Genomic DNA, 15,000 nt, shown 5'->3' on the forward strand with positions numbered 1-15,000 from the left:
TCACCAGGAACATTTTTGGAGGAAATGTAACAGATGAAACCATCCTTTCAGCCTTTAAAGACCCCTTTAACTCTACTCCGTCCACTCGTAGTGTGCCGTTTCAAAGCGAGAGAAGCAACTTTTATGTGCAGGTTTGACCGTTGTGGATGTCGAAGGCCATGGTCTTGGCCCCTTGGACAGTGGACCTGGATCATGTAAGCTTCAGGACCAGGGATGGACGAGAAGCCTTAGTCTTCTGGCAGGGAGGAAGGTGAAGAGTCACTGAGGGTGGGAGACATACACAGTGCTCCTCCCAGGCTCTTGGAAATTTCATTGGGGCCAGCAGAGCTGTTCTCTCTTCTTCAGACCCAGACTTCAGGTCACTCCCTCAGGAAGAGGAGGTCCCAGCTAACACCTATCAATAATTTGAGCAGTCGGATGACAGGCAACCCACCAGGCTGATTCTGGGCACTCCTCTAATTACACTGTAGGGTGTACCTGCAGAGCATCCTCTGGGTTCGGTGGGCCTGGTGTGTCCCTGCTGGGCGCTTCAGGGACCGAGTCTTTCCAAAGCCTGGGTGCGCCCATGGACAGCCTGCTTTGAGCTTGCTTATTACTGTTCTCCAGGCTTCTGGTCAACACCCTGAAAGGAGATAAGGGCCTCGGCGTCTCTTCTTGGGGCTGGCATGTATGAGCCCACTCGCCATGTGTGACTCCTGTGTATGATTCATTCCAGAGCAGTTTTAGTCCTCATAAAATATTCATTTTGGTTGTGCAGGGCCCTGTAATTGCCATCTCTCACCCTGAATTATTTATACCTTGCACAGACTGACAAAGCTTTGCCATGCGGCCCTGGATGAATCAGAAACACGGATCTTTGCTGCCAACTGCATTATAGTTTCACAAAATATGGCTCCAACGTCATTCTGGGCTGCCTCATCTCTAAATCCAGCTTTTCTTGATTTGACATTTTCTTTACTCCTCCATTGTCTTAGTCAGGCGGAAAGGTTGCCTCTTAACTCCGAGCAGCAGCCTTCTTGCTGGTGTTAGAGCCGCTGTGCTTGAGACAACTAATGTATCTTTATTGCCCTTACTTTTTTATGCTCGGTAACAGGACAGCGCCCGGGCTCACTTTAGAGCCATATATTATACATTAGCCATAAAATGATGCAAATAGTCCTGAATACTCTTCAAACAGATAGTGGAGATCAGCCTGGATCAAGCTGCTTGTCACAAAAACAGAAAATGAAAGGTGACGTGAGAAGTTGGGCCCAGTGGCCTGCTCCCTGGCTGCAGGCTGCAGCCGGCCTGGGACAGCTCCCGGTGGAGTTGGAGACTTGTATGGGCTTCTTTGTGAGCAAGGAGGCACTCTGGGCTCCTGATCTTGGCATCCTAAATGCGTCCATTCACCGGCCCCTCTTCCCGGGGCTGTGCTCACCCTGCGGTCTGCATGCTGCAGGGACTCTGGCTGGCTCTTCCTGTGTCTGCACTCCAGCCTCAGGACTCCTCCACCAGGGGCTCGAGCCTATGCCTGCCTCTCACACCACTCCCCTGCACCCCAACCCACAGGCAGCCCGTAGCTAGCAAGGAGGACAGGAGGATCCCATCCGGGGATGAGGAAAACCACGTCCATGGGGGGGCAGGCACTGGCGGGTGGAGCCAAGCTCCCCAAGCCCCTCCCAAACCAGAAAGGAGAGCCACCCATTCGGCTCTGAGTGTCGGTGGCACTTGATTCTGAGGGGAGACAATGACGACCTGCAGAAACCCCTTGAAAAAACTCCCGGTCCCGCAGGGATGCAGAGCAGATGACGTGTGAGCTTCTCCAACTGGAGCTGCGTGGTGTTGTGGGGAGCCGAGCAGGGCTTACCGCGATTCTAACACCTTGGTCCTTCCCTGAGCCACAGAAAGGGATTAATTTATGGCTCCTGGCTCATCAACAAAGGGAGGTGAAGAGAGGGGCTCGGTGCTGTTCCGAGTAATGGATGACCTGTACACACATTTCTCTTGTATATGTTGACACGCAGGAGTAATGAAGGCGAGGCTTGGCGCACATGTGCCCCTCATTAAGCTGCATTACCTGCATTAAAACTAATAATTGCCACTCAGAGCTGCGTGCCCATTAATCATTTATAATGTTTTAATAAGTTTTTAATCAGGACCTAAAAGGCTAGAGAGCCGGCATAGGCAGGTTCGACACTGGTGTCCTCCATGCATGCACAGGCTCGATTTAAAATGTGATTTTTTTATTAATAATTCAGCCTACGAAGAGGATAGTTCTTAATTAAGCAGGCTGGTGTGGATGGGGGGAAATGTACATTGGATCAGGAAAAGATTAACAAGCTCCTTCCCACTTGGAGGTCCAGAAAAAAATAAAAACAAAACCCAGCCCTGCACTGGTTTTGAGCATGAGCTCGGTGGCCAGCAGAGGCCAGGATGGCCAGACAGACATGGCCGTTATCTTCAGATCCCCCAAAACGCACACCCGGATGGCGGGAGAGGTTTGAAATCCTGAGTCGGGATGAACACAGGCGCTTAATCTCTGCACAACCTGTGAAAGTCTCCCCTGGAGCTGGCAACGAGTCAGGGGTGCATCTGATGGGAGCCAAGTGATGCTGGCATTTCCCTTAAATAAGGAGCTTCGTGATCAGAGCTGGCAAATAGAGCAGTGTCCAGAGGGAGTGAGGAAGCTGTTTTAATGAGCCCGCAGCGAAAGACAAAATACAGACTGATTGACAGGGCTAGTGATCTGCTGGGGAAATAATGTCAATGCTGCATCGCCCATTAGAAATAGAGAAATAGGTAAAGGGGGAGAAGAAAGATAGGCACTTGAAACAAGCACCCCAGTGTAAATATAGTGCACTTCACATTTCTTTTGTGCTGTGCAGTTGACTTCTTTTAAACAGATAACCTTATCAAAACTATCACGAAATATCAGGAACTGTTACAGAAAACACTAACTGGAACTCTGACAGCCAGCCGAGGAGGGCAGCCGGCAAAGCGTGGAACTCTGGGATGCGCTTGCTATTAGGGTGTCTGCCTGGGTTGTACTTATCTGAGCACATTAAAACCACCCGGAAAAGTTTAATGCAAGTCATACAAATTCCCCCAAACGGAGCCCTCGGCACGGGATCTGCTGTGGAAGTGGCTATCGAGCTGGCCGGCAAAGCCATTAAACCCCATCAGATCTCTTTGGCATCATTTTAATGAGAATCATTGCAAAAGTACAAGATCATGGTATCTATAAGTGCCTCTTGACAGCTCCTGCTGAAATTGTGATGAAAAGAAAAACCATTATAGCAGAAACTTAGCGATAAGGCCCTTTGGAGGGACGGTGGGGCCTGGTACGGCTCTAGACCGCGAAGGGTTAATTTTCTAAACCTAATAATGTTCGATAGTGAGGTATTTGTCAGGAGATAAAGAAGTGATAGAATCTGGGAAGTGGGTCCCTTGGCGATTGTAGTACAAATATTGTTAATGCGGTGTGGTTACTACAGCGGAGGGAAGTAAAATAGCTGGGGTCCACTAGAGACGGCTCTGCTACACTAGAGCAGATTCCCCAGACAAAGGCCAGCAATTGTTGAACTGCGAGTCAAGCCGTGGATATTTCCAAATCCTTACACATCTACATTTACATGCAGGATATCATGCGTGCCTGGGGAACGCCTCCCGTGGAGACCAGGTCCTCCCAGGCGGGCCGTCAGCCCACCCTGACCTCTCACCTGGGGGGGGGGGCGGGAAGGCCCCCGACAAAGGAGATCTGGCCCAGCTGTAAAACTCAGCCCTGTCACCCTCTGCCCCCGCCCCCGTCATTATGACGTCATGCAGGCACTACAAGTCTATGAGACCCCTAACTTGAAATGCACAAGAATTTAATAAGTCTGGTGTTAAAGCAATTTGTCATGGCATATTTGAAGAATAAATCAGACTAATGGAGCAGATTTTTCCTCTCGTATGGCATTAAAGAACGTGAGCCCAGTCATCGCTAATGGCAGGAGTGAGAGAAAAAGAGAGGCCTGACATTAAGACCCTCGCATTTTGGAAATCCGATATGTATTGACCTGTGTACTGCCTGGTGCACAGATCTGATGTCAGCAGAATGTAGTCCGTGTATGGGAACTGCTCATTACAGGTCTGTGAGGGAAGCACACCGTGCAGCGCCCGGCCGATCGGCTAGAATTGCTCAGGATCAATACTCCAGCGACTGATGGCCAGGCGTGCACACTCCACAGCTGCGGCCACTGCTTTCAGGGACTTCCCAGTAATTAGCAGGACCTCGAGGATCACTCTGTGGCCACTCTCTTATCAGTCAGGGAAAAGGCTCTTAAAGGCTCTATCTTTTAATTTGACTCTTAACTATTTCATTTCAACAGCAGAGTAAGGGCTGCAGCCACCCATCCCCAAAAGGCCTGCCAGTTCTACTCTTGCTCTTGCCTGCTCCTCTGGGGTGAGACTTCCTTTGTAAAGGAAGTGAAATTGACATAACATGAGATCATCCTTTTGGAAGTGAGCGATTTGGTGGCTGTGGGGCCATCACTCCCTCGTTCCAAATGCTTTCTTTCCCCCACCAAGGAAGCCCCGTCCCCTGGAGCAGCTTCTCCCTGCACCACCAGCAGCTGGTGAGGTCTCAAGCTGGACCTCCTGTGTGCACTTTTTCTTGTCTAGACTACTATGCATCAAAATAGCAGTAACTGAAGATGTGAGGACGCGATCTGGACCAGGCTCCTTGCAGCCTGTGGAACCCTGGATGCTGTCACCAAACAGTGATTCACACGTGACGCTCTGGGGTTTTGATTGATGAGCTGAAGGCCTACCCCCTGGTTTGAGTGTGCTGCTTATTAAGAGCCCCACTTTAAAACTGAAAATCAAGCCCCCATTTTGTAAAAGATACTGATATTTTTTCATTCCAGACTCAGATTTCCCATGTTGCCCACGTCGAGGGCCAGGAGCGAGGTCGCGCCTGCTAGGACAGGCTGGAACTTGGGTAGGAACTTGGCTCTGTGAGAAGCCAGGGCTCTTTGCAGGGTGTGCGGCCACTCAGCAAGCAGAGTCGAGGCCATGGCACACCACTGACCCTGGCTCTGCCTGGTGCCTTTCCTCTCGGCCAATCAGGGTTACTTCTTCTGGCGCTGGGACTCACACTTTCAAACAAAACCAAGTCCTGAAAGAGCCTAAACGTTGACAATTAAGAAATGAAAAAACTACTTAAAAAACCCACATAGAGGGGTGCTGAGAGGTAGGGGACTTCCAACAAGGGTCATGTGCAGGAGGCGTGGTTCAAACAGTACCAAGTTCCCTTGTCCCCCTCGGTCACCAGGGTGCACCCGCGGAGCCTCTGCACTTCTGAGGAACCCATCCATTTCTCCTTTGACCAGAGGGAAAGAAATCATTATTGCATGATTAGTGGCTTCGCTTAGGTAAAAACATCAGTGGCCGGGAGGGTGTGGGGCCGGGCCGTATTAATTACCTAGCGCTCGCTGGCAGGATGATCTTATCAGTGACGTGGCCACTGGAAGGCTGCAGCTCTTCACGGAAGTGGGGAAGTTCCGAGCTGCCTGGGCGCGGGCGGGAAGGATGGTGTCAGATGAAACGCAGCTCATCAGCTTTTCCCTGACAAACCAAATTCATTCCTTATGTAATTGATAACGGCCTTGGCCAATTATTTCACACATTACAATACACAGAGGCCCCCTTTGCAGGTTTTTCAGGGCTGTAATTAGCTATGCTAATATCCCCTTTATTGGCCCTAATATTGCTCAACACCTTTTGCCATCCTGGAGCCCACTGGAGCCCCGTGGCCTGTCAGGACCGCTGATTATTGAGAAGGATAGCTTTAATCAAACATAATTGCAGTTAATTTTTCTCTCCTGCTCTCTGTTGCCAGCGTCTAATGCCACGGACTCCTTGATATTCCATTAAATTACAATTAAACAGCCTCCTTTGTCTCTGATTGTCCTGAACAACACCACAAAGTTCTGTAGCCGTTTAAAGGAGAGCTGTTTGGTCCTAATTGCCTGCTAGCTCACAAAGGGCCAATTTACACAATGCCCATGTAGAATTTAAACAGTTCATAATGTAATGGATATTACACAGGAGCCTAACACTACAATTAAAATGATTTTCATCAGATAGAGAAGCTCTGGCTAATCAGCTTCATAAAAGTAAATATAAATGAACTAATTCATAGTTTAAACACACAGACACGGAGCTGACTTTGAAATTGGTTGGGGGGGGGGCTCGCCCCTCATCCTGTGGTACCTACACTGGGCTCTGGTGCCAATGCTGGACCCGTTATTCGTTTTAGTCCAGTTTAAATCCTCCTGGACTGGCTGCCACCCTGCACGCACGTGGCGACTAGAGCTGTTTGTTGGGACCCTGATACTGAGGCCGGGGTGACTGGACTATCCCTTCTCCGTTGGGAGCAGAGGACCACACTGGTCCAGCAGGACAGAGGAAGGGAGGGCCCGGGAGTTTCCAGCTTGAACTCCGTGTAATCAGGTGTAATCAGGCCCCCTGCCCCTCCATCACTGTCCTCTCAGGTGAGGGTCCCCTGCCTCCCACACTCATCATTGGGTGCTCAGGAGTTAGAAGAGGAAACTGCCCGCACCCTGTGCCCTAAGACAGAGAGCGGTGCCACAGGACATCTCCCTGGTGCTCGGTGCTGTGGGAGAGGGATCCCATTTCTTGAGTGATAGGACCACGCCTCCCTGCTAGTAACAGCTCCTGAGAACTTTCTGGGATTCTGTGAGCTGTTTCCGAGTAGAACATTACTGGGGAGCAACGGACGTGGAGCAGTTTGTCTTTAGCCGCTGTCTTCCCCTCTGCCTGGGAGAAACAAGTAAATAAAGCCCATATTTCAAGCTTGATTTACTCTGGTACCTACTGTGAAAGATGATGACTCTTTAGGGAAATAAAGACGGGGTCAGGGAATTAGTGCACATAATGGTCATTTTGCTGTCGGGCAGCAGATGCAGGGAAACACACTGTACACAATTAAGCATAATGTACTAATGACAGGTTAGAATTTTTATCGCCTCTTTGCGATCGAGCAGCAAATCCATGTTTAGCAGTAATAAAGAGTTTATTGGTGCTAAAGCCAAAGATTTTCTGACATAGGAAGGATTTTTCCTTTCATAACAAGAGTATTAAATCCTTTGTGTCCTGGACTCGGGAAGTGAGATATGTAAAGTGGTTGTCAGATATTTCTTAGGAGAAAGCCAACTGGGGGGTCATGGAGTAAAGGACTGAGGGCCGCTTGACTCTGCCTGCCGGGCCTTCAGCCTCCTCATCCTTCCCGAACCCTGCAGGTGAGTCTGGCCAGTACTTGCTGTGCCACCTCTGCCTGCGAAGGCTTAGTGGAGAGCCCCAGGGACTTTTCCAAAACGCAGGTAGAGGAGGAGCACCAAGCCCTTGGGTTCCCTGCGAGTCTTCCTCTGTCCTACAGAGGTCGCAGCCACCTGGCCAGGAGTCTGGTGACTGTGTGCTTGATCTCACTTGAGTCACTGGGGCCTCTGTGCTTAAGGACCCTGCTCTCCAAGGGGATCTGGGGATCTTTCTGAAGTACTTGCCCTGCCCTTGGACGGGACAGCCTATGATTGCCACATCGAGAGGGAGGGGGCAAGTGTGCGTTCCTGTACGGTGGACCCCGTGGATGCTCCGGACACTTACAGGCCCAGCACCCAACTTCCTTGTTTAGGCCCTGGGGGCCTCCTGGCCATCAGGGCTGGGGCGAGGGCTGCCTGGGATATCTTCCAAACCCACTCTGCTCTCTTAGAGGTAACAGGGTGAACTGGCTAACCAGACATCCAGGAACTTAAAGTACCATCCTCTGAAGGGGGAGAACATCTTTTATTTCACACAAAAAACCTCTCACTGCCAGCTCTGTGCAGGTACCTCTGTAGACGAGCCGCTTCCCGGGCCGGCGCCTGCTCAGAAGATTAGCCGGGTGTAATGTGGGGCGTAATTGCACCGCGTGGCTGTCCCCCAAGTGAAAACCTAATTGCCTGACAGGACGGTAACTTTGTGGCGCCCTCACCTTGTTAGGCCCTTTCTGATGCAGTTCAAATGCAGTGTGGCCGCAGGTGCGCCTAATTTACCTCGCCGCAGAATGTGTGGAGTTTAATTGCACAGTGGTTGTTAGGAAAAATTGGTGGGTGGAATATCAAGTGACTTGCCGTGGCTGATGGCAGATGGTGTTAGGAGGCAGTGTGAGCTAAGTGTATAGGTGAGGTGAGTTAATAAAAGATGTAAATTCTGGCCTAAAATAGCGAGGCCTCACGGTATGTAAGAAAATTTAATTAAATGGCCACCATTCTTTCCCCCATCGACCGGGTTTTCCTCTGCCACAGTCAGGAGTCTTCCAGGATATGTTGAGGTACCAGTAGAGAAATGAGCCTCTGTCTACGGAGTCTGCATTTCTGATACTGTAACTGCCAACGAGGAACCTTGAACACCAAACATCAAGGAAATCATGTGAAATCTCATAGAACATTAATCATCACCAAGTAGGACAGATGATATTTGGGGAGAAAACAGAAGATTTTGGGTATAACCTTGCTGGAAAGGATGCTCTGACACCCGAGGATAGTAGATGTGTCAGCAGAGTCCACTTGGGCTTACAACAGAAGTGGCCTTTGCAAGAGGCGTTGCACAGGGAGAATCCTGTCTCCCCATGGGTGGTGGCACTGCCTGCTGTCTGCCCATTCGGACCAAAAGCCAGCACATCTGCATTTGTACCTGAGCTTGCAGGAATGGGGAGGACAGCACAGTGACATTTTTATAAAAAATATATTTATTTATTTATTTACTTATTAGGTGTAGATGGACACAACACAATGCCTTTATTTTTATGTGGTGCTGAGGATCGAACCTGGGCCCTGCCCGTGCTAGGCGAGTGTTTTACCGCTGAGCCACAATCCCAGCCCCCACAATGACGTTTTTGACACAGCATCTCTACTTTGTCAGGACTCCTGAATCTGACTTCCACGGACACCAGGGGAGGGCTTGGCGGGAGACAGAGCTAGGTCTCGAGCCTGGCCTCGCCACTCCCACCTGGGATGCTGCCTTGCGCCTGTGCTCAGCTGGAGCCAGTTTCCTGACCACACCAAGAATTGTGAACTGTACCCTTCACTCAGAGACCTTCCCCAGAAATCATGTCACTCCATAATCCCTCTTCTTGAGAGTTATTGAACTTTTAACATCTGTTTTTAAAAGTGCATTTGCCTAGGCGGGGCTGTCCTCTAGAGCTGGATTGCCAGGTCAAGATGTAGCACATTCAATTGCAAATAAACAGAACTTTTTATAATATAGGTGTGTCCCAGAGCATAACAGAGTCATTTGTTTCCTATCCCAAATTCAAATTCAACCAGACGTCCAGTGTTTTATTAATTGAAGACAGAGCCCTGTCTGGGACGATGCTTTCCCAAAGGGTAATGGCTGGTTGTGTGAAGATCAGGCGAGAGAAGGCCAGTCCAGTTTGGGGATCATGTGCCAGGCACATGGCAGCCATGGCTCTCACGCTGCATGCACAAGAGTCCTTGTGCTAGCTGTGGACTGGGCACCCTGTACCCTGGCCTGCACCTTCTCTTAGTATTGCCCACTTCCAGGGCAGCCAGACGCAGCCATGAGTGGTCTTCGCTGTGTCATGGCACAAGTATTTTTCAAAAGGTTGGTCTTATGTCTGATGATTCTAACTATCTGTGTTTTGTGTTTTTGTAGATTCTTCCTAAAGTTTTTCCTCAAGTGCAATCAGAACTGTTTGAAGAATGCAGGCAACCCTCGGGATATGCGGAGATTCCAGGTATGCACCCCAAGGGCAGGCAGCCTGGCTGGCTGCTCTTGTAGTATCTGAATTCACTGATTTTGCAGTTGTTCAGAAAACAGTCTGTAGTTCTCCAAGGGCCAGTAGCAAACAAGACTTACCTCATTTGAAAACTCATGTGACTAAAACACTTTAAAAAATGATCTGGTGTCTTCAGGGTGCCAGATTCATGGAGCCCAGTCATGGTCCACAACAGACCTGATGTCAGCTCTGAAAATGTGGCCGTGCCAAAGATCTTATAGGGATTGATGATCAATTGATTAATGATTGGTTTTCAGGTGGAAAGAACCATATTCAAACTTTCAGGAAATCTCAGGGTCTTGGACCCTCCTCATAGAGAGGTCTGCCCCTGCCTAATATAGGCCTCTGCAAATTTCAGAATGCTTTCCCAGCCCCCTCTACCTGTCCCGGAGGTTTGCTTTTTCCAACTTTGTCTGTTTCAGCCCTGGCTGCTGGTCTCTTTCTGGCCCAGGCTAACTTCTGTCCCTGTTGTCCTGGGAGAGGATTTTGCCTATAGGAGAGAAGGGAGTGGACTAAGTTCAGGGACCAATTAGTTAGAAGAGTGTTTGTGTTTTTCTTGCCTTTGTGAGTGGTCAGGGGCTACATCAGGGTAAAGGATTATTTGGCCAATTTGCATTAGATAAATATTCTGGGCTGGAACACAGAACTACGGCTGGTACCTGCCAACCAGAGAGGAAGTGGGTGGCTGATGGGAGTGAACACTAGATGGATGAGTTACCTAGCAAGTCTTATTTGGGACATAGCCTGCTTTCCATCAAATAGCTCAAAGTGTTTTCAGGAAGCTCATAATGCTTCAGTCCTTTAGGAAAGCACATGGCCTCTGTGCCTCCTTGCAGCTCATCAGGAAGGCAGGATCCCTGCCCCTCCCTCCGTGCCCACAGTGGCCTCTAGCCAGGGAGTGATTCTTGCACACTGTTGCTCCCTGTTTTTCATGCACAAGGCTCCACAGGGCATAGGTGATTTTGATCCATCTAAACAGAGTGGAGGTCACACTGGGCAGAGTGGCCGCACCTTCTTTGTCTCACAATTGACCCAGCATAGCATCAGTCACAGCAACCTCAAGGTTGACCGTGGAGCTGAAGTGCCTAGGAGGACTTCCTCTGGTCTCTAGTGAATCTTCCTGCCTCCTGGAAGGTTTAACTGGACTTAGGCGTATGTCAAGGTTCTTAGGATGCTCTACGCTGGCTTCGGCACCTTCCCAGGTGCTTGGCAGAGCTGGCCCAGGAGGAAATGCATAGCACGGCATGCTTTCTCTGCTGAATGGCCCTGTTTTCCCTGGTGACGGGCCTAAATAAGGATGACAGAACCAAGGTGGTGTCTTTAATTTTTATTTTTACCACTTCTTGTTTCTTTATTAACATATGGCCTAAGAGCTTAAGAAGGCCAAGTCCCAGCCTCAACATTAGCGGTCTGCATCATGCTTGGGGGATACGTTCAGGGAATTCCTTTCATGCCCAGAGAGGGCCTTCAGGTGGACCCGAGAAGGGCACCTGGGTGCCCAGGAGCAGCCCTTGGCTCCTCCAGGCCTGGCCCCAACATAGTGGCACCAGTGTGCCCCTGCCAAGGCTCCAGAGGGCAGTGCCAGTGTGCACAGTGGTGGCATCCACAGCTGGAGGCTCAAACGGCCTAGTGTTGCTGAGACCCCTGGGACCCTGGCAGGCCCAAGGGGAGACAGTGTCAAGGAGGCTCCCCTGATGGAGCTCATACTGCCCCCACTTCACGATCTTCTGTGGGACCTGAGGTTTTTAAAAAGCCAGTTACCCATGCACCCATGCATTCACAGATGTGCAGCCATGGCTTCTGTTTTGTCAGGAGTTTTTTGTTGTTGTTGTTGTTTGGTTTTGTGGAATTTTTTTTTTTTTGCATGCTAGGGTAACTTTCTACCACGGACTATATCCCCAACCCTTGGCTTCTTTTTTAAACTCTTAACAATACTATTTACTTGGGGCTGGGGATGTGGCTCAAGCAGTAGCGCGCTCGCCTGGCATGCATGTGGCCTGGGTTCGACCCTCAGCACCACATACAAACAAAGATGTTGTGTCCGCCAAAAACTAGAAAATAAATTAAAAATTAAAAAAAAAAACAATACTATTTACTTGTCTTTAATCACTTCTATTCATTAATTTGAAAAATTTAATTCAGTTTATTTAATTATTAATAAACTTTGTTTTTATTAGAGCAGTTTCAGATTTAGAAAAAAGTTCTTTAGAAAGTTAGGAAAGCTCCCCAATGTCCTGGTTGCCTCTCACAATTGCCCCCTGATTGACATCTTTGACATAGTGCTCTTTACATTTGATGAACCAACACTGATGGTTGTTACTTACCACCACCCAGCGCAGCCTTGGATTGTCACAGTTCATTGTACCTGGATGTCCCTGCTCGCTGCCTCCTGCCATGCAACTTTCTAGGGTAGTGTGGCTCCAAGACCTGCCTTGTCTGCCCAGCTGTGGCACTGAGCCCGACTTCTTCCCTGCCCACCCAGGCTCAGGCCCCAGGAAGCCCACCGTGAGACCCAGTAAACCTGGCTTGAGCTCTAGCCACTCTGGAGGCAGCACAGCACAGGGACCCACTCATTAAAGAGAAGGTCAGGGCCAGGTTGAACTGTGTGGTTTCCTGGGTCCATTGAGGCGCGCTGTTTCTGAGATACCTATGACAGGCTCAGCTGGGAAGGTAGGTGTGTGGCACCAGCAGGAGGCGTCTGAGGGTATAAGGAGCCCTGACCTGTCCTCTCCCCCCGGGCCATCCTCTGAGCCCCGCCTAAGACTGGAACCACTCAGTCCCACAGAAGAGACAGCACCTGCCCTCACCACCTTCCCATGAACTGGAGGAAGAATTCAGAACACTTCCGCCATTCACACTCAACTTGGTCTTTTCAGAGGCAAAAATGTTCATTACGAGACATTAAATGTAATTGTAAAATTGACTTAGGGATCATTTGCTGATAAAATGTTGGGGAGAGGATGGGTCCTGATTTATGAGACCCTTTTGGGGCAACTGTGAATCCTTACAGCTCTTCAAGGGAGGCTGGTCTCAAGTGAACTAATTTAAATTAGATAAACTATCTAATCAATATGTGAACAGATCAATCCAAACAGGGACTTTAAAATGAGTGGCTAGAGGGGTGTTTCTGAAGCTGATGGTGACAATAATATTTTTCTGCATTGAATTCACTTGTTAGCATAATAAGAGATTAAACTGTAATTAGCGGAGCCAGTCTTTGAAAAGACGCAATCCCGAGTCAAAACAAAACAAAACAACCCACCCCTATTACCAAAAGAGCTGTGAGGGCCTGATGGTGGGGTTCCAGGAGGGGGTCTCCTGTGCTCTGCAGTATCTGCGGGGACTGCGCTCCCTTTGCCAACTCCATTTTCAAATCCACTTCGTCTTCACAGGTTGTTGTATCGACAACAGTCAACGTGGACGGCCATGTGTTGGCCGTGTCCGACAACATGTTTGTGCACAACAACTCCAAACACGGGCGGCGGGCCCGCCGCCTGGACCCGTCAGAAGGTACGGCCCCTTCTTATCTGGAAAATGGTAGGCACATGCTACATGTACTCTTTTATTTGCGATGCTTCTTTTCCTTTGCACCATTCTTTATGTCGACTCACGTGGAGTTGCTCTCACCAGGCTGTGTGTCCCTTGGGCCTCCTAGTGGTGGTGGCGGGTCCCCAGGGCCCAGGGGGCCAGGCCCCGGGCTTGGTCTCCCTCTCCCTTTGTTAGGTGGTCACCTCACCTGCCACAGCCTTCATGTTCTTGGTTTGTTTCTAAGCTTTCTTTTGCTTACAGCTTTTCTTGCAGTTTTGATTTATTTGGTTTTATTTTGGCTGTTGGAAGCTCCCATCCAGAAACTCATCCCCAAATACTTGGCTCATGCTTCCTTGGGTGGTTACACCCTGCTCCAGTCAGCTCAGAAGGCACTAGGAGGACCACTTGCTATCCCTGGGTGGAGTGTGTACATACGTGTGTGTGTGTGCAAGTCAGGATGGGGCTGGGGGTGAGAAAAAGAGCATAAAAATTTTCTTTTTCCTTGTCAAATGCTTCCAACTGAAGGACTTCTTGTTTTGCTTGTTAAAAGAGAATTTCCTTGAGAGGGCAGGTAGGGACAAGTGTCCTTGGATATTGGGAGTCAATTTCAGCAACTCTGGGCCTGGGTTGGGCCTGACATCTAGCCCCTCAGCCTGTCTTTTCCTGCGGGTGTTTGGTGCCCACTACTTTCCCATCCCTGCAAATCAGGAGCCATTTCCTCCCTCCAGTGTCCCATAGTAATCATGAGATGTTGGTCAGTCTGAGTCATTGATAAAGCAATGTGAGAGCTTTGAAAAGTGAGTTGCAAACCAAACAGCATAGTGAAACCCGTTAGAGCAAAGAGAGTGTCCAACCAAGGCTCAGGGTAAATCCTGCACCCGAGGTGGTGGATTCAAGAGCCAAGCTGCCCAAGTGGGGCAGCTGCAGAGGCAGGGAAATGAATGAAGCTGTGCAGATTGTCACAATGAAACACGATTCAGATGTGGAAACTGGAAGCCGATCTATGAATCTGCTGTGGTCCACAAAAATAAACTAATTTGTTTTTCTACATTAATGACTAAGGTATAAGAGAACAAAAATATAATAATTAAAGGTCGCCTTGAGCACCAGAGTCATTAGAGGCTGTGACGTATTGTTTATCTCCTTCCTATGCACTGAAGGTAGGTGTGTGTTTTGCTTAGCAACCATCACTAATGAGGCTCACAATTAAGAAGGTTGAATCCCCGGTCCTCAGCTCCTTGCTTCCCCAGAGAGCTGGAGCTCGCAATGCAATAGGTTCAAGGAGGCCTCCTCAGCCCTCTGGTGTTAGGTTGTCGTCTGAGTCCAAAATCAGCCTCCTCTAATGAGCTATTATGATCTGAGCAAAGTACAAGTATTTATTTTTGTAAGTAGCATGAAAAAGCATTTGACTGTAAGCAGAAAAGTAGCATTTAGAAAAATAAAGGCCACTGGTGGGTACCTTGGAGATAAAACCCAGCTAGTCAAAAGCTATTTGTGGAAGGAAGCAGCCTTGCTTGGGATTTTTTTGTTTATCAGTATTTTGTCAACACTTGGACCAAGTCACTTTCTTGCCAGTGCTTGCAGTGCCTTTTCCCACCCATTAAAGCCACAAAAATCTTAAAATGCAAAAAGTGACTCAGAACCCTAGTGTGCAT

The 15,000-nt window shown here is 49.1% G+C and overlaps 1 protein-coding gene across 13 annotated transcripts in view; it reads left to right on the forward strand.

Moving 5' to 3' along the window:
- Window positions 1-15,000, forward strand: part of Ebf3 (EBF transcription factor 3) — a 125,557-nt gene that overhangs the window by 76,347 nt on the left and 34,210 nt on the right. For 9 of the 13 annotated variants that reach the window (XM_071610809.1, XM_071610808.1, XM_071610807.1 and 6 more), the window contains 2 exons: window positions 9,694-9,775; window positions 13,210-13,354. In XM_071610809.1, the coding sequence (XP_071466910.1) occupies window positions 9,694-9,775; window positions 13,210-13,354 (227 nt within the window). The remainder of the gene's footprint in view (window positions 1-9,693; window positions 9,776-13,209; window positions 13,355-15,000) is intronic. The other 4 variants (XM_071610811.1, XM_071610815.1, XM_071610816.1 and 1 more) reach the window with 1 other exon arrangement.

This window comes from Marmota flaviventris, chromosome 4, assembly GCF_047511675.1.
Source record: "Marmota flaviventris isolate mMarFla1 chromosome 4, mMarFla1.hap1, whole genome shotgun sequence".
In the NCBI taxonomy this organism is placed as follows: Eukaryota; Metazoa; Chordata; class Mammalia; order Rodentia; family Sciuridae; genus Marmota; species Marmota flaviventris.